The sequence below is a fragment of the Hyla sarda genome, chromosome 5, assembly GCF_029499605.1.
Source record: "Hyla sarda isolate aHylSar1 chromosome 5, aHylSar1.hap1, whole genome shotgun sequence".
NCBI classification, from domain to species: Eukaryota; Metazoa; Chordata; class Amphibia; order Anura; family Hylidae; genus Hyla; species Hyla sarda.
Genome location: NC_079193.1, coordinates 24,094,616 through 24,114,511, shown reverse-complemented (window position 1 = coordinate 24,114,511; position 19,896 = coordinate 24,094,616). Strand labels below are relative to the sequence as shown.

At 45.1% G+C, this 19,896-nt stretch overlaps 1 protein-coding gene across 1 annotated transcript in view; it reads left to right on the top strand.

The window, feature by feature from the left end:
* The window catches only part of VPS50 (VPS50 subunit of EARP/GARPII complex), a 208,217-nt gene extending 193,271 nt beyond the window's left edge, over positions 1-14,946 (top strand). The window contains exons 24-28 of the mRNA XM_056519010.1: positions 812-908; positions 6,494-6,652; positions 8,521-8,642; positions 11,883-12,072; positions 14,252-14,946. Coding sequence (XP_056374985.1) covers positions 812-908; positions 6,494-6,652; positions 8,521-8,642; positions 11,883-12,072; positions 14,252-14,371 — 688 coding nt within the window. The 3' untranslated portion in view covers positions 14,372-14,946. The remainder of the gene's footprint in view (positions 1-811; positions 909-6,493; positions 6,653-8,520; positions 8,643-11,882; positions 12,073-14,251) is intronic.
* Positions 14,947-19,896: the final 4,950 nt, after the last annotated feature.

Here is a 19,896-nt window from a genome sequence, read left to right as displayed (position 1 = left end):
TATATTGAGTTCACCATGATCAGATCATCTGGCAGAGGATCCACAGTCTCACTGCTCTTACAGTAAAGAACCCCCGTCTGTGCTGGTGTAGAAACCTTCTTTCTTCTAGATGTATAGGATGCCCCCTTGTTTAGATGCAGTCCTAAGTATACATTTTCTTAACTAAATAACCCTTATTTAAAAAAAAAAAACTAATGGTACTATAGTTCTCAGAATCCCTGTATTACTCTGGTTGCCCCCAGGCATGCTGGGAATTGTAGTTTTGCAACAGCTGCAGGCACCCTGGTTGGGAAACACTGGTCTAGAACAACAAAGTAGGGGTCACAGTACTCCAAGAAGCCCTGCAGTTGCACCCTATGCTGCTATTCCTGGGCCAATTTATTCCTGTGCTGGATCTCTTAACGATCTACTAGTGTGCTGTTTCCCAACCGGGGTGCCTCCAGCTGTTGCAAAACTACAACTCCCAGCATGCCCGGACAGCCTTTGGCTGTCCGGGCATGCTGGGAGTTGTAGTTTTGCAACAGCTGGAGGCACCCTGGTTGGGAAACACTGTACTATTGCAATGTTACTATAAAGCAAAATACAGGGAAATTATTTAGGACATAAAACCTGCTGCAGGCTGCAAAAGAACTGTGGCTTGAGAAATTAGTTTTCCTGGGAGAAAATTACAATTACCCCAAATGTGTTTTTCCAATATGGAGTATTCTAGCAGTCAGTTCTTTCACTGATTTTATTGCAGATGTGGCTCTTAGTTGTGCACCACATCCCGCCGTGTCTCCACACGCTGACCTCAGAGATTGTTCTTTTTCAGGGTTTTCTTGGCTGAACAGTTTGAATTTCTTCAGAATCATCTTGACTCGGTGATGCCGGCGGCTAAGAAACCGTTCCTGCAGCAATTCTATTCACAGGTCAGTGCTCCGAGTAACAGCGCCGGTGATTCTGCCCCCTCCCCCATCTGTAGAATTAAATACTGTATATCTCACTTGGGAGACAGAGTCTATGGGGAGAGGAAATGACCCTGCAGTGAGTGGGTCAGCTTGTTACCTGAATCCTTAGCTGTTCACACATTTCTTCTGCATTTTTAGAGAGGATGCCCCCATTAACCAGGGCATCAGCCAGAGAGTGCCCCATAGATGGCATCAGACAGAGGGTGCCCCATAGATGGCATCAGCCAGAGAGTGTCCCCATAGATGGCATCAGACAGAGGTTGCCCCATAGATGGCATCAGCAGAGAGTGTCCCCATAGATGGTATCAGGCAGAGAGTGTCCCCATAGATGGCATCAGCAGAGAGTGTCCCCATAGATGGCATTAGCCAGAAAGTGTCCCCATAGATGGCATCAGCCAGAAAGTGTCCCCATAGATGGCATCAGCCAGAAAGTGTCCCCATAGATGGCATCAGCCAGAGAGTGTCCCCATGAATGGCATCAGCCAGAGAGCGCCCCATAGATGGCATCAGCCAGAAAGTGTCCCCATAGATGGCATCAACCAGAGAGTGTCCCCATACATGGCGTCAGCCAGAGAGTGTCCCCATAGATGGCATCGGCCAGAGAGTGTCCCCATAGATGGCATCGGCCAGAGAGTGTCCCCATAGATGGCATCGGCCAGAGAGTGTCCCCATAGATGGCATCGGCCAGAGAGTGTCCCCATAGATGGCATCGGCCAGAGAGTGTCCCCATAGATGGCATCGGCCAGAGAGTGTCCCCATAGATGGCATCGGCCAGAGAGTGTCCCCATAGATGGCATCGGCCAGAGAGTGTCCCCATAGATGGCATCGGCCAGAGAGTGTCCCCATAGATGGCATCGGCCAGAGAGTGTCCCCATAGATGGCATCGGCCAGAGAGTGTCCCCATAGATGGCATCAGCCAGAGAGTTTCCGCATAGATGGCATCAGGCAGAGAGTGTCACCATAGATGGCATCGGCCAGAGAGTGTCCCCATAGATGGCATCGGCCAGAGAGTGTCCCCACAGATGGCATCGGCCAGAGAGTGTCCCCACAGATGGCATCGGCCAGAGAGTGTCCCCACAGATGGCATCGGCCAGAGAGTGTCCCCACAGATGGCATCGGCCAGAGAGTGTCCCCACAGATGGCATCGGCCAGAGAGTGTCCCCACAGATGGCATCGGCCACAGAGTGTTCCACAGATGGCATCGGCCACAGAGTGTCCCCACAGATGGCATCGGCCACAGAGTGTCCCCACAGATGGCATCGGCCACAGAGTGTCCCCACAGATGGCATCGGCCATAGAGTGTCACCACAGATGGCATCGGCCACAGAGTGTCCCCGGAGAGTGCCACATAGGTGACATCAGCCAGGAACTGTCCAGAGCAGGAGAGGTTTACTATGGGGATTTGCTTCTGTTCTGGGCAGTTCCTGACATGGACAGTGATGTCAGCAGAGAGCACTGTGGTCAGGCAGAAAAGAACTTCACAACTTCCTTTGCAGTATACAGCAGCTGATAAGTACTGGAAGGATTAAGATTTTTTTAATAGAAGAAATTTACAAATCTGTTTTACTTTCTGGCACCAGTTGATTTAAAAAAAAAATATTTTCCACTGGAGTACCCCTTTAAGAAAACACATTAGATGGCACAATTCTGGAATGTTATGGAAGACCTTAGATGTCACTGTTAAGGAAGAACTCTTGATGGTTAGAGGAACACTGTGGATGGCACAATTATGGGAGAACTCTGGATGGCACAGTTATGGGAGAGCTCTGCAAGACACTGTTAGGGGAGCACTGCAGATGGCATATATATATATACGAGCACTCTTGACAGCAGGGTTACAGGGGCATTCTAGATGGTACAATTATGGAAACAGTCTTGATGGGACGGTTATGAAAGCACATTAGAGGGGTAATCCGAAAAACAATATTTTTAAATCAGCTGGTACCAGAAAATTATACAGATTTGTAAATTTCTTCTATTAATAAATCTTAATCCTTCCAGTTCTTATCAGCTGCTGTATACTGCAAAGGAAGTTGTGTAGTTATTTTCTGATAAGTACTGGAAGGATTAAGATTTTTTAATAGAAGAAATTTACAAATCTGTATAATTTTCTGGTACCAGCTGATTTAAAAATATTGTTTTTCGGATTACCCCTCTAATGTGCTTTCATAACCGTCCCATCAAGACTGTTTCCATAATTGTACCATCTAGAATGCCCCTGTAACCCTGCTGTCAAGAGTGCCCCTATATATATGCCATCTGCAGTGCTCCCCTAACAGTGTCTTGCAGAGCTCTCCCATAACTGTGCCATCCAGAGTTCTCCCATAATTGTGCCATCCACAGTGGTCCTCTAACCATCAAGAGTTCTTCCTTAACAGTGACATCTAAGGTCTTCCATAACATTCCAGAATTGTGCCATCTAATGTGTTTTCTTAAAGGAGCACTCCAGTGGAAAAGATTTTTATTTAAATCAACTGGTGCCAGAAAGTTAAACAGATTTGTAAATTACTTCTATTAAAAAAAATATTTCTCCTTCAGGTACTTATTAGCAGCTGAATACCACAGAGGAAATTCTTTTCTTTTTTAATTTCTTTTTTGTCTTGTCCACAGTGCTCTCTGCTGACACCTGATGCCCGTATTAGGAACTGTCCAGAGCAGGAGAAAATCCCCCATTGCAAACCTATGCTGCTCTGGACAGTTCCTGACACGGACAGAGGTGTCAGCAGAGAGCACTGTGGACAAGACAAAAAATAAAATTCAAAAAGAAAAGAATTTCCTCTGTAGCATACAGCTGCTAAAAAGTACTGGAAGGACAAATATTATTATTATTTTTTTATAGAAGTAATTTACAAATCTGTTTAACTTTCTGGCACCAGTTCATAAAAAAAAAAAAAGTTTTCCACCGGAGTACCCCTTTAACTGCGCCATCCAGTGTGCAGCCCTATAATCGTGCCTGAAAACAACACACTCTGCAGAGAGCCACTCCATAAATAATACCGCCCCCTGTAGGTTAGAAGTGTCTGCATCCTCCAGAAAGTGACTGATGAGCTGCCAACCAGCGACCATTCAGCTGTCACTTCCTCTGCTGACGCTGATCTCTGTCAGTGACTGATCGATGTCACCTCTGCTCCGCCCCCTAGTGGCCTGGGAGCTGTACCCTTCTTCAGTCAATGACAGAGATCTCCAGCGTGTTGTCTTAGTTTTTTTTAGGTAGAGCAGTGTTTCCCAACCAGGGTGCCTCCAGCTGTTGCAAAACTATAACTCCCAACATGCCCGGACAGCCGTTGGCTGTCCGGGCATGCTGGGAGTTGTAGTTTTGCAACAGCTGGAAGCACCCTGGTTGGGAAACACTGAGGTAGAGAATAGGCAGGGGAGGGGGGGGGGGTGCCTCGTCCTTCCCCCAGAAGCAGCAATTTTCATTTTACTCTGAGCGACGTGAGCCATAGGACAACAATAGGACATCACTGATCCCGTCACTGATCCCGTCACTGATCCCATCCGGCCTGGCACACTGCACAGGGCAATGAATAGTCTCCACCAGCCTTATACTGTACATAGTCACTGACTATGTAGCAGAGCTGAGTGTGTCATATAACACAGTGTAATGCCATTTCTATATAGTACTGCTATGTAGAGCATCTGCTTTATGGGGCTGAGCTGTAGTACCACACAGAACCTGGGGACAGGAGTGGCAGTGTTTTGGAAAAAAGCTATCATGCTTATTCTTGTTTTCCACGAGGACATTGCCATAGGGAGGCTGCATATGATCTGCTCAGTGTTTGTCTGTTGCAAAATTAAAGTGGTGGTCCATCTGTTTTATTCTAGCACACTTGGATCCATGCATTTCATTACTGGGTCATGTGATCACCAGTCTGGCCCACAGAAAAATCACAGTATTTAATGTGGTCAGGAAGTGGTCAGTCCTTTGTCAGCTGGCTTCCTGTGAACTACAGGATGACATCATCACCTGTCATATCCCTCCTGCTAGCACCCAGACCCCTCCCATCCGGCTCTATCTATATACTGCTGCTATCTCTATAAGATCAGGATATGATGTAGTTATACACCTTCTCTCCAACTCTATCTGTATACTGCTGCTGCTACCTCTGTAAGATCAGAATATAATGTAGTTATACACCTCCCCTTCAGCTCGAAATAAATGCCACTGCTGCTGTTAAGTCTATGGGATCAGGTTATATAGTAGTTATACACCTCCCCCAGCTCTATCTGTATACTGCTGCTGCTGTTAAGTCTATGGGATCAGGTTATATAGTAGTTATACACCTCCCCCCAGCTCTATCTGTATACTGCTGCTGCTGTTATGTCTATGGGATCAGGTGATATAGTAGTTATACACCACCCCCTAGCTCTATCTGTATACTGCTGCTGCTATCCCTATGGAGTCAGGATATATAGTAGAAGCAAAATGTCCAGCGCGAGTATCAAGGAACAGGGTGTTTTATTCCAATAAAAGCCAAAAAGACCAGGAGAACATGACAAGGTGACGCCTTTCGGTCCTAAAACTGGACCTTAGTCATACCAGTTTTAGGACCGAAACGCGTCACCTTGTCATGTTCTCCTGGTCTTTTTGGCTTTTATTGGAATAAAACATCCTGTTCCTTGATACTCGCGCTGGACATTTTGCTTCTGTTTGTTGGTTCCAGTCGGTGTTGCCCACGCCGGTCCTGGCGCGACGGGCTGAGGGAGTGAGCTGGACTACACACATCTTTGCTTGCATGATATATAGTAGTTATAAACCTCCCCTCCAGCTCTAATTGTATACTGCTGCTATCTCTATGAGATCAGGATATATAATAGTTATACACATCCCCTCCAGCTCTATCTGTATACTGCTTCTATCTCTATGGGATCAGGATATATAGTAGTTATACACATCCCCTCCAGCTCTATCTGTATACTGCTGCTATCTCTATGGGATCAGGATATATAGTAGTTATATACCTCCCCTCCAGCTCTATCTGTATACTGCTTCTATCTCTATGGGATCATGACATATAATAGTTATACACCTCCCTCCAGCTCTATCTGTATACTGCTGCTATCTGTATGAAATCAGGATATATAGTAGTTATACACCTCCCCTCAGACTGTGTTCACACATTGCGTAGTGTTAATGGGCCCTTCTCATCCTCACCTCCAGCAAGTGGAGGTCTTGGGCCGCATTTATTCATTTAAACTTGTAAAACACGTATAAAATCCGCCTAAAAAATATCCAAATATTGCTTCTCTGTGTGTTTTTATTTTTTTATTTATTTTTAATAATTTTCTGTGTCTTCTCAGGTGACTTTTGGGGTGTTTTTCTAATGCTTGGCTGGGGCTTCTGAATATATTCCCTCCATCCTCCATCTTTGTCTCTAATCACGTACATTAGGCGATCACCTCATTTATCCTGCAGCTACCTGCCGCCTCTCCCCTTTACCTATCACACAGAGAGACAACATCCGGAGCCCTATAATGTAAATCAGGACATAATAGGAGGTCATTGTCCTTTGTCCTAATGCTCCTGCGTGTCTTCTGTTTTATAGACCGTGTCCACCGCCAGTGAACTCCGCAAACCAATTTACTGGATCGTAGCTGCAAAGGCCATCGATTACGAGCAGCTCCTGCTGCTTATGGCCAATGTGAAATGGGACGTGAAGGAAATCATGTCGCAGCACAATGTGTACGTCGATGCCTTATTAAAGGTACGTGGTGTCTTCTACACAAGGTCAAAACTATCAGTGGGTGCATGTATTAGGCTCCTATGTCCTCAGGCTTTTTTTTTTTATTGGGGGGGTCTGACTTTCAAAGGTACCCTTTAACCCCTTAACGACCACGGACGTAAATGTACGTCCTGGTGTGACGGTACTTCGCGCACCAGGACATACATTTACGTCCTGTGTATGACCGCGAATATCGGAACGCGGATCGCGGATGTCGGCCATTACTGGCGGGTCCCCGGCTGCTGCTAGCAGCCGGGGACCCGCCAGTAATGGCCGACATCCGCGACCGTGCGGATGGTATCCATTAACCCCTCAGATGCTGTGATCAATACAGATCACGGCATCTGCGGCAGTGCGGTACTTTAAATGGATGATCGGATCGCCCGCAGCGCTGCCGCAGCGATCCGATCATTCAGCATGGCGGCCGGAGGTCCCCTCACCTGGTCCGGCCGTCGCCCGGGATCCTCTGGTCTGAGATCGAGCAGACCAGAGCAGGAGATGACCGATAATACTGATCAGTGCTATGTCCTATACATAGCACTGAACAGTATTAACAATCAAAGGATTGTTATAAATAGTCCCCTATGGGGACATAAAAAGTGTAAAAAAAAAAAAGTAGAAAAATGTAAAAATAAAAAGTAAAAAAAAAAAGTGAAAAATCCCCTCCCCCAATAAAAATGAAAATTGTCCGTTTTTCCCATTTTACCCCCAAAAAGTGTAAACATTATTTTTTCATAAACATATTTGGTATCGCCGCGTGTGTAAATGTCCGAACTATCAAAATATAATGTTAATGATCCCATACGGTGAATGGCATTAACATAAAAAATTTTAAAAAGTCCAAAAATGCAGCACTTTTGTCACATTTTATTAAAACATTTTTTTATAAAAAAATGATCTAAAAGTTTTATATATGCAAATGTGGAATCGATAAAAAGTACAGATGATGGCGCAAAAAATGAGCCCTCATACCGCCCTATATACGGAAAAATGAAAAAGTTATAGGTGGTCAAAATAGGACGATTTTAGATTACTGATTTTGTACAAAAAGTTTTCGATTTTTTTTAAGAGGCACAAAAATATAAAAGTATCTAGACATGGGTATCATTTTAATCGTATTGACCCACAGAATAAAGAACACATGTCATTTTTACCGTAAAGTGAACAGTGTAAAAAAAAAAAACTCCAAAATGTGCAAAATTGGGGTTTTCATTAAAATTTTATGGTAAAATGAGAGGTTTCATTACAAAGTACAATTAGTCGCGCAAAAAACAATCCCTTATATGGGTCTTGTAGATGGAAATATAAAAGAGTTATGGATTTTAGAAGGCGAGGAGGAAAAAACGCAAAAATAAAATCGGCCTGGTCCTTAAAGGGGTATTCCAGGCCGAAACTTTTTTTTATATATCAATTGGCTCCAGAAAGTTAAACAGATTTGTAAATTACTTCTATTAAAAAAACGTAATCCTTCCAATAGTTATTAGCTTCTGAAGTTGAGTTGTTGTTTTCTGTCTAAGTGCTCTCTGATGACTCACGTCCCGGGAGCTGTGCAGTTCCTATGGGAATATTCTCCCATCATGCACAGCTCCCGGGACGTGACATCATCATTGAGCAGTTAGTCAGAAAACTTCAGAAGCTAATAACTATTGGAAGGATTAAGATTTTTGAATAGAAGTCATTTACAAATCTGTTTAACTTTCCGGAGCCAGTTGATATATATATATTTAAAAAAAAAGTTTTGTCTGGAATACCCCTTTAAGGTTAAAATGGGCCTGGTCCTTAAGGGGTTAAAGTAGCACTCTTACTGTGTGACGCCATGTGACGGCAATTCTGACTTTCTTCTATTCTAGGAATTTGAGCAGTTCAATAAGAAGTTGGCAGATCTTTCCAAACATGTCCGAATCCCTCTGCCCGTCTCCAATATCCTGTGGGAACACTGCATCCGGCTCGCCAATAGGACACTGGTGGAGGGGTAAGTTTCATCGCTAAGTAGACATCGCACAGCAAATGATCAATAAGAGTAAAGGGGACGTATGGGATATATTGTCTTGTCACTTCCCCTGATGTGAAGGGTGTCGCCTCCTAAATGTAATTAAATTGATGGATGAGCGTAATAAAATAACGAAATATCACCCCCCCCCCCTTCCAGGCCGCATACGTGACCTAGAGAACCAAGCACTTAGGATAATGTGTGTAAGTAATTTTCTCTACTGCACAGACCTTTTAGGATCACCTGACTCCCGAAGTAACACAGGCTTCTAATATCAGTAGTACTGGAGGGTTGTGGCCATTGACACAGTGAAAAAAAACTTTATTTTATATATCAATTGGCTGCAGAAAGTTAAAAAGATTTGTAAATTACTTCTATTAAAATGTTTTAATCCTTTCAGTACTCATGAGCTGCTGAAGTTGAGTTGTTCTTTTCTGTCTAAGTGCTCTCTGATGACACCTGTCTCATGACCTGTCCAGAGTAGAAGCAAATCCCCATAGCAAACCTCTTCTACTCTGTGCAGTTCCCGAGACAAGCAGAGATGTCAGCAGAGAGCACTGTTGCCAGACAGAAAATAACAACTCAACTTCAGCAGCTGATAATTATTGGAAGGATTAAGATTTTTTTAATAGGAGTCATTTACAAATCTGTTTAACTTTCTGGAGCCAGTTGATATAAAAAAAAATAAATAAATAAAGTTTTTTTCCCCTGGAATACCCCTTTAAGCTTTAAAAAGCAATAATTCAAAATCAGGGTGCCCCCAGCTCTTGCAAAACTACAGCTCCCAGCATGGGCATGCTGGGAGTTGTAGTTTTGCAAAAGCGGGAGGGCCACAGTTTGGAGACCACTAGTTTAGAGTATAGGATTTAATGGGGTTATCCAACATCATGTGACTTTACTTGTTACCTGTCAGCCAGTAATGGACATGACATTCAAGAATCTTTGCTTGTGTTGGTGATAAATGGCCGTGTCCTGTGTCCCCATCATGCAGCTGGCTTGTTTGTGTGAACTGGCTACTTCCTGTTTCTGTGCCCTCCCTCAGAATATATTCACAATTGCCCCAAGGCAATTGAACTCCCCTAAAATTTAACTTTTAATGAGTATTTAAGTAAATTAAACCTAATAATTAGAGACTGTTAAAATTGGCATCACTGCAACCTATATGTCTTTTGTATTGTCAATTAGTATGCAAAAGTCACTGGTGTGGCCTACAGGCTCTTCCACCATGCATATCTATTGGTGCACACGGTGTATTTGGTGGGGCCTACTGGCTCTTCCACTTTACAGCTCAGTGTGTGCCTATTACTCAGCCAGGTTAGCTCTAAATATAAATGGTGGATCCTTTCGACTTAGCCACCTGAGCTGGTGGGGCCTACAGGCTCTTCCACCTTATTCACCAATGGTCACTGTTTTGTATGGGTATACACGTAATACTGATTAAAAACCAAAAAATGCCCCCCTCTACATGTTTCGGTGTAACAACACCGTCTTTAGGAGGAAAGAAGAGGCAAACCACCCTCAGACTACAATCCCCCTTGTTTCTAGGTGTGAGGTGACTTATCTCCCTCCTACACATCAGCCACCCACCCATTGCAGCACAGCTAGGCTCCCTTCCATGCATGCTGTGCTTATAACTACAATTCCCTGCAGCCCTGTGAAGAATGATTTCCCTCCCACCCAGCAGGCATTTCACCCATTGTAGCACAGACACGCTCCCTTTCAACACTGGACTAGTGATGCATTGTCTCGGTCCGTACTGCAACATGGGAAAGGCCTGAGACAACGCTCAATTTTTAATAAACGGACAGTGGAATTGTAATTATTCATATGGCTACACTTATTAGATGGGGTGGGGTTAGTAGATGGGGGAAGGGCTAGTAGATGGGGGTGGGTTAGCAGATTAGTTTGGGGTTAGTAGATTGGGGAGGGGTTAGTAGATGGGGGGTAGTAGATGGGGGTGGGTTAGTAGATGGGGGTGGGTTAGTAGATTGGTTTGGGGTTAGTAGATTGGTTTGGGGTTAGTAGATGGGGGTGGGGTTAGTAGATGGAGGTGGGTTAGTAGATGGGGGGGTAGTAGATGGAGGTGGGTTAGTAGATGGGGGTGTAGTAGATGGGGGTGGGTTAGCAGATTGGTTTGGGGTTAGTAGATGGGGTGTGGTTAGTAGGTGGGGGTGGGGCTAGAAGATTGGTTGGTACAGAGGGGGGGGGGGGGGGGGGGTTTGCAGATGGGAACCTGAGATAACAGATGCAGCAGTGGGGGGGGGGGGGGTGTCACAGGGCATGTTAGGGAATAATGAAAGTTTCACTTTAGTAATACAATCACGTGAAGAGGTGCAGGATGGAGAACAGTGCAGTATATAGTCCTATAACACAGGTGCTGTTATTAGAGGGATGTGCAGTTTATAGTACCGTATATACTCGGGTATAAGCCGAGTTTTTCAGCACCATTTTTCGGGCCGAAAACGTCCCCCTCGGCTTCTACTCGAGTGACGCAAGCATACCAGTGGGGGTGACGAGGGGTTGGGCCGGGCCGTCCATCGTCGCCCATCTATGCTGCAGGGACCGTCCAACTTCCAGTGGGGAGGGTGAGCCGGTCCGGGCCGTCCATCTTGACTGAGAGGCCCTCTTATCTGCTCCGGGCCGGCCCTGGACTAGTGACGTCGCATTGACGCCACCGTGCAGGGACTTCCGTGCGCAGCAGACGTCAGGGGCGTCCCTACGCGGCGGCTTCAATGCAGCGTCACTAGTCTGGGGCCAGTCTGCAGCGGAGAAGAGGGCCTCTCGGTCAAGATGGATGGCCCGAACCAGCTCACCCTCCCCACCAGAAGTCAGACGGTCCCTGCAGAGACGTTGGACGGCTGCTAGGGAAGGACTGACAGAGCTGCAACTGGGGAGGTGGGTAGAGAACAAGAGGGGGGGGGGGGTCTGGATAATAATAGGGGATCTGTATGATGGGGGGATGAGGGGGGTCTGGATGATGGCAAGGGAAATCTGGATAATGATATGGGGGCAAGGGGCATCTGTATGATGGGGATGAGGGGGTCTGGATGATGAGGGGGAATTAGGGGCTTCGGCTTATATTTGGAACGGCTAATACTCGAGTATATACGGTATATAGTCCTATAACCTCTGTCCTCCAGGGGCCGTTATTAGAGGCTTGCACAGTAGATTTCTCTCTACCCAAAGAAGTATTACATATCCCCGCTCTTTCATCCTCTCAAGCTACGCCAACGTGAAGAAGTGCAGCAACGAGGGCCGCGCTCTGATGCAGCTCGATTTCCAGCAGTTCCTGATGAAGCTGGAGAAGTTGACCGACATCCGTCCGATTCCCGATAAGGAGTTTGTGGAGACCTACATTAAATCCTACTACCTGACCGAGAATGACATGGAGCGCTGGATCAAGGAGCACAGGGTGAGCGTTTAATCTCCAAGGTGATCCCGAGAGTGTGCCTCCAGCTGTTGCAAAACTACAACTTCCAGCATGCCTGGACAACCTTTAGATTTTAATACCAAGACCCTCATTTACAATGTCATTATTTTAGGACAGTGTCTTCCAACCAGGGTGCCTCCAGCCATTGCAAATCTACTACTCCCAGCATGCCCGGACAGCCGAAGGCTGTCCGGGCATGCTGGGAGTTGTAGTTTTGCAATGGCTGGAGGCACCCTGGTTGGAAGACACTGTCCTAGGAGGACACTACATGTTTCCTGCATTAGATAGAAAGTCATTTAAAAAATTTATTTTTATAGAGAACCATGCAATACTTTATTTCTCCAGTGGTGGCGCTGCAGGGAAATAAACACTTTATCAATAGCTTAGATTTTTGCACAAAACTGCAAAAGTGTGGTGGTTTTCCCAGTTGCTGCCTGGGCTGTCTGGGCATGCTGGGAGTTGTAGTTTTGCAACAGCTGTAAGCACCCTGGTTGAGAGACTCTGTTCTAGGAAGACTCTACATGTTTCTGCATTAGATAGAAAGTATTTTTTTTTTTACTAGTATTTACGTTTTTTTTATAGAGAACCATGCAATACTTTATTTCTCCAGTGGTGGCGCTGCAGGGAAATAAACACTTTGCTGGACATGCTGCACAAGTGTGGTGGTTTTCCCAGTTGCTGCCTGGGCTGTCTGGGCATACTGTGAATTGTAGTTTTGCAACAGCTGGAGGTACCCTGGTTGGGAGACGCTGTCTCCACGTGCTTCCTGCATTAAGGCGCGTTCACACTGAGTAATTCAAGACGAATTTACTCGAGTAATTCCTCTTGAATTCTCCGCTTACAAATAATTAATATCTGCTTTGCCATTGACCGTTTTGCTAGAAGAAAGAACATGTTCGTTCTTCTCGTGGAATACGCGAGCAGAAGTCCATTGAAGTCAATGGTAAAAAAAATTCCACTTGAAATCGATTCCGCGCGGAATTTCCTCATTAAAATTTTTTTTAAATAGAAAGGGAAATTCCAATTGGTGGTTGTAGTGCAGCAAAAAAAATAAATCAGTTTCCTAATATATTCTGTGCAGAAAATCTGCGTGGAATTCAGTGCGATTTTCGTGAAGAAGAAAAAAACGTAAATTCCGCGGCAGAATTTTTACGTGAGGATTCCTCTCCTATTCCTCAGTGTGAACGAACCCTTAAACAGAAATAATATTAAAAAAATTTTTTTTTTAAATAATGTAATGCTTTATTTCTCCTGTGGTGGCGCTGCAGGGAAATTGAATACTTTGGGGAAGGCTGTCAGGGCATGCTGGGAGAAATTAAGTATTACATGGTTCTAATTAAAAATAAAAAGTGGCAAACGCATGTTTCAATTTGCGCTAATGATAAATTCTTCCCAATGTGTTCAATTTCCTTGCAGCGCCACCACTGGAGAAATAAAGTATTGCATGGTTCTAATTTAAAAAAAAAATGAAAAATTCTGTGTAATGCAGAAAACATGTAAAGTGTTCCTAGATCATTGTCTTCCAACCATCCAGCTGTTGCAAAACTACAACTCCAAAGGCTGTCTGGGCATGCTGGGAGTTGTAGTTTTGCAACAGCTGGAGGCACCCTGGTTGGGAGACACTGTCCTAGGAGGACTTTACTTGTTTCCTGCGTTAGATAGAAAGTCTTTTATTTATTTATTTATTTTTTTTTTTACAAGAACCATGCAATACTTTATTTCTCCAGTGGTGGCGCTGCAGGGAAATGAACACTTTGGAGGAGAATTTATCAATAGTGCGTAAAACAAAACGTGCTGCACAAGTGCGGTGGTTTTCCCAGTTGCTGCCCAGTAGATTGGACAGTCTTCCTGTAAAGCGCTGGTTTCAAACTGTTGTCCTCCAGATGTTGCAAAACTTCAACTCCCAGCATGCCCGGACAGCCGTTGGCTGTCCGGGCATGCTGGGAGTTGTAGTTTTGCAACAGCTGGAGGCGCCCTGGTTCTTAGACACTGTCCTAGAAAGTGATCACCTATCCTTAGGCCCATTATTTGCTGTCAAGCTCCTGCGGACAATGTGGTGATGATGATGATGATAACTTCTCCTTTCCACAATTGGACCGATCCACATTATTATAATTTTTTGTTTTATTCCCTCTCCCCCCCCCCCCCCCCCCCCCCCTAGGAATATTCCACCAAGCAGCTGACTAACCTGGTAAGTGTCTGCCTTGGATCCCACATAAACAAAAAGGCCAGACAGAAGCTCCTGGCAGCAATTGACGACATGGACCGACCGAAAAGATAATCCCCCAAGGAGCCCTCCTCAGCTCCCTGATCTGGTGTAACCCAAGGGTGAAAGGACGCGCACGCGCTGGATTGTAAAAGATAGAATCACTCAAAAAACACATCCTCTGGTGTCTGGAAAAAGTATCTCCCTCCTCGCTGCATATTTTATTTGTACAGGGTTTATAAGGAACTTTCTTATTTCTCTATGTGTTTTTTTTTGTGTGAAATCCTCTAATATTTAAAGTTTTATCAATTAAATAGCTGGAATACTTAAAGGGGTACTCCGACCCTGAGACGCCTAATCCCCTATCCAAAGGATAGGGGATAAGATGCCGCACCGCGGGGGTCCCTGCAATCTTGTATTCGCCACCCACCTGTTTGAGCTGCACGATGTGGTGCCAGCTCACAAACAGCCAGGTGGCGACCACGGGGGCGGAGTATCGTGATGTCACGACTCCGCCCCCGTGTGACGTCACACCCCGCCCCCGCTATGCAAGTCTATGGGAGCTGCATGCCGCGGTGCCAGCTCACAAACTGCCGGGTGGCGACCACGGGGCTGGAGTATCGTGACGTCATGACTCCGCCCCCGTGTAACATCATGCCCCGCCCCCGCTATGCAAGTTTATGGGAGGAGGTGTGACGGCCGTCACGCCCCCTCCCATAGACTTGCATAGCAGGGGGTGACGTCACACGTGGGCGGAGTCGTGACGTCACGATACTCCGGCCCCTTGGTCACCACCCGGCAGTTTGTGAGCTGGCACCGCGGCGTGCAGCTCAAACAGGTGGGTGGCGAATACAAGATTGGGGAGGTCCCCAGCGGCAGGACCCAAAGGATAGGGGATAAGATGTCTCAGGGCCGGAGTTCCCCTTTAATATCTGAAATATTTAAATGGACCCATCACCATGACAGACGTGTTTAAAATCTCCCCCCCCCCCCCCCCCCCAAAGTTAGAAACAGGAGTTCTGTGGCATCACTTGGTTCTTTTAAAAGCTGTTTCATCATGTGACCCCCAGGAACTTCTTCCTTTTAGCCCCGCCTTTTTGGCACTTTGGCAGCTTTTTTGTGGGTGTAATTCTTGGCACCTGGACAAATCTATTAAAGGGGAACTCCGCCCCTAGTCATGTTATCCACTATCCAAAGGGGATAAGATGTCTGATTGCAGGGGTCACGCCACTAGATGTTCCCGCCCATGAGGAGTTAAGGTAACGCCCCCTGCTTGGTAACTTTGAATGATGATATGTTGTACAGTTGAGAAGGCTTTTTCTGAACCCATATAACGTCTGTATGTTCTGATTACCGATACACTCTCTCGGTAAACCTTTATTATTAATATGCAAATTTTAATTGTGTAAAATAATAATTTATGAGTCGTATTCCTCCTACAAAATGTTACATTTAAAGAGACAGTTAACCTAAAAATGGGTTAAGATGTCTGATCACTGCGACTCCGCCGCGCCTCTGCCGGAGATCCTTTGGATAGGGGATAAGATGTCTAGGGGTGGAGTACCCCTTTAAAGGGGCACTCTGCTCCTAGACATCTTATCCCTTATCCAAAGAATAGGGGATAAGATGGTTGATCACGGGGGTCCCGCCGTGATACCCCACGATCTACCTGCAGCACCAGAGGCTCATGATGTCCTGGCCACACCCCTTGTGACATCACGGCCACGCTCCCCTATACGCAAGCCTATATGAGGGGGCGTGGCATGACGTCACAAGGGCGCGTGACCGCGACGTTAGCACGGTCATCAGGCACAGAGCAAAGTTCGCTCCGTGCAGCGGATGACTGTGGTGCCGCAGCAGAGATCGTGGGGGGTCCCAGCGGCGGGACTTCTGTGATCAGACATCTTATCCCCTGTCCTTTGGATAGGGGAAAAGATGTCTAGAGGCGGAGGACCCCTTTAAAGGGTACTTCTCATGAAATAAACTTTTGATATATTTTAGATTAATGAATGTTGAATAACTTTCCAATAGCATGTTAATGAAAAATATGCTTCTTTCTATTGTATTTTTCCCGATCAGTCCTGTCAGCAAGCATTTCTGACTCATGCTGGAGTCCTAAACACTCAGAGCTGCCAGCCTGCTTTGTTCACAGCCAAACAGACTGTGAACAAAGCAGGCTGGCAGCTCGGAGTGTTATCTTTTGTGAACAAAGCAGACTGGCAGCTCGTAGTGTTTAGGACTCCAGCATGAGTCTGAAATGCTTGCTGCCAGGACTGGTAGGGCGACCCCTAGTGGTCATTTCTTCAAAGTGGAAAATTAAATAGAAAGAAGCATATTTTTTAATAACATGCAATTGTAAAGTTATTCTGCATACATTAATCTATAATATATCAAAAGTTTTTTTGAGGAGAGGTACCCTTTAAGTCTTGTCCATTTGCTGAGCACTTCATTATATACTGTAGTACATTGACGCCTTCTCGAGTGAAATTACATTCCAAGAAAATTAATTTAAGCCTCCATGATAACTTGTTTACCTCTAGATACAAGTCTGTGAATCATATTAGAAGTTTCCCTAGTAAATGTTACATTTATACGTTGCGTACTTTACAGCAGTGGTTTCATACTGTGGCCTTTCAGATGTTGCAAAACTTCAACTCCCAGCATGCCCGGACAGCCAACGGCTGTCCGGGCATGCTGGGAGTTGAAGTTTTGCAACATCTGGAGGGCAACAGTTTGAGACCAGTGCTTTTCAGGAAGACTGTCCAATCTACTTAAAGGGGTACTCCACTGGAAAACATTTTTTTTTTCAACTGGTGCCAGAAAGTTAAACAGATTTGTAAATGACTTCTATAAATAAAATTTTTTAATCCTTCCAGTACTAATCAGCTGCTGTATGTTATTTTCTTTTTTCCTGACCACAGTGCTCTCTGCTGACACCTCTGTCCATTTAAGGAACCATCCAGAGTAGGAGCAAATCCCCATAGAAAACCTATCCTGCTCTGAACAGTTCCTAAAATGGACAGAGGTGTCAGCAGAGAGCACTGTGGTCAGACAGAAAGGATATTCAAAAAGAAAATAACTTCCTGTGGATCATAACAGTAGCTGATAAGTACTGGAAGGATTAAGATTTTTTAATAGAAGTAATTTACAAATATGTTTATTATTCTGGCACCAGTTAATTTAAAAAAAAAATGTTTTCCAGGGTTGTACCCCTTTAAGAGCTATAGTGGATGCAGCCACGCCCACTAAGTGTTCCCACCCATGAGGAGTCAACACTCTTTCTAAATCACTTTGCTCTTCCTGTTTATTCTTTATGAGGATGACTTGTACAGTAATGATGAAACCCTATAACTAGATATGAGCGAACTTACAGTAAATTCGATTCGTCACAAACTTCTCGGCTCGGCAGTTGATGGCTTTTCCTGCATAAATTAGTTCAGCCTTCAGGTGCTCCGGTGGGCTGGAAAAGGTGGATACATTCCTAGGAAAGAGTCTCCTAGGACTGTATCCACCTTTTCCAGCCCACCGGAGCATCGGAAAGCTGAACTAATTTATGCAGGAAAAGTCATCAACTGCCGAGCCGAGAAGTTCGTGACAAATCGAATTTACTGTAAGTTCGCTCATCTCTACCTATAACATCTGTATATTCTGATCACTGATATTCTCCGCTTGTTGATGTTCAATATTAATATGTAAATCCGAATTGTTTGGAATTATTTAAAGCCGAAATCATTTTTTTTTTCCTTTTTAACTAAATTGCTTCACGTTCCGCTATCTGATTGTAGTGCCAGCTGCTGTTTGTAACGCTTTCGAAAGTAAATGAAGTTGTCAAATCTAAATCAAGAGATTAATGGGTAAAACAACTGCAGAATAAAAACACTAATAGCGATCCCCAGACCAGGACTGTGCTTTCTTATTTTCTTAAGAAATAGGGGTCAGAGGTTGATCAGCGGAGCTGAGAAGACCGTGAAGATGACCAGTTGTTGCCGCTACTGCTGCTCCTAAGTAGAAAATTACGTTGCAACGCAAGTCAGCAAAGAGTTTCTGACTGTCTGGGTATCATAGTCTGCGAGTCGGTTAAAAAGATACAGATTTTCTATTGTTTATTTACATTTAAAAACAAAATAAGACATAATCTACAAATAGTTTTGCTAAAAAAGAAATATATTTTAATATATATTTATATTATATATACATATAAGAAATACATATATATATATTTTAGATAGAGATAGAGATTACAGCAGCACTACCTAAAATCTAGCAGAAAAATTATGGGTGCCAGCGTTCCAAACCCGATCACGGTTCACATTAAGTAAGTTGATACTTGATGCTGAATAAGTGAAAAAACAAGTGGATTTATTCAGCCCATGTCAGCAGCAACGTTTCAATTCATCAGTAGAATCTTTTTCATATATATATACACACACTGCTCAAAAAAATAAAGGGAACACTAAGATAACACCTCCTAGATCTGAATGAATGAACTAATCATATGAAATACTTTCGTCTTTACATAGTTGAATGTGCAGACAACAAAATCACACAAAAATTACCAATGGAAATCAAATTTAGCAACCCATTGAGGTCTGGATATGGAGTCACACTCAAAATCACAGTGGAAAACCTCACTACAGGCTGATCCAACTTTATGTAATGTCCTTAATACAAGTCACAATGAGGCTCAGTAGTGTGTGTGGCCTCCACGTGCCCGTATGACCTCCCTACAATGCCTGGGCATGCTCCTGATGAGGTGGAGGATGGTCTCCTGAGGGATGTCCTCCCAGACCTGGACTAAAGCATCCGCCAACTCCTGGACAGTCTGTGGTGCAGTTGGTGGATGGAGCGAGACATGATGTCCCAGATGGGCTCAATCTGATTCAGGTCGGGGAACGTGCAGCCAGTCCATAGCATCAATGCCTTCCTCTTGCAAGAACTGCTGACACACTTCAGCCACATGAGGTTTAGCATTGTCTTGTATTAGGAGGAACCCAGGACCAACCGCACCAGCATATGGTCTCACAAGGGGTCTGAGGATCTCATCTCGGTACCTAATGGCAGTCAGGCTGCCTCCCCCAAAGAAATGTCACCCCACACCATTACTGACCCACTGCCAAAGCGGTCATGCTGGAGGATGTTGCAGGCAGCAGAACGTTCTCTACGGCATCTCCAGACTCTGTCACATCTGTCACGTGGTGAATTTGCCAATCTTGGTGTTCTCTGGCAAATGCCAAACATCCTGCACGGTGTTGGGCTGTAAACACAACCCCCACCTGTGCAAATCGGGCCCTCATACCACCCTCATGGAGTCTGTTTCTAACTGTTTGAGTGGACATATGCACATTTGTGGCTTGCTGGAGGTCACTTTGCAGGGCTCTGGCAGTGCTCCTCCTGCTCCTCCTTGCACAAAGGCGGAGGTAGCATTCCTGCTGCTGGGTTGTTGCCCTCCTATGGTCTCCTCCACATCTCCTGATGTACTGGCCTGTCTCCTGGTAGCGCCTCCATGCTCTGGACACTACGCTGACAGACACAGCAAACCTTCTTGCCACAACTCGCATTGATGTGCCATCCTGGATGAGCTGCACTACCTGAGCCACTTG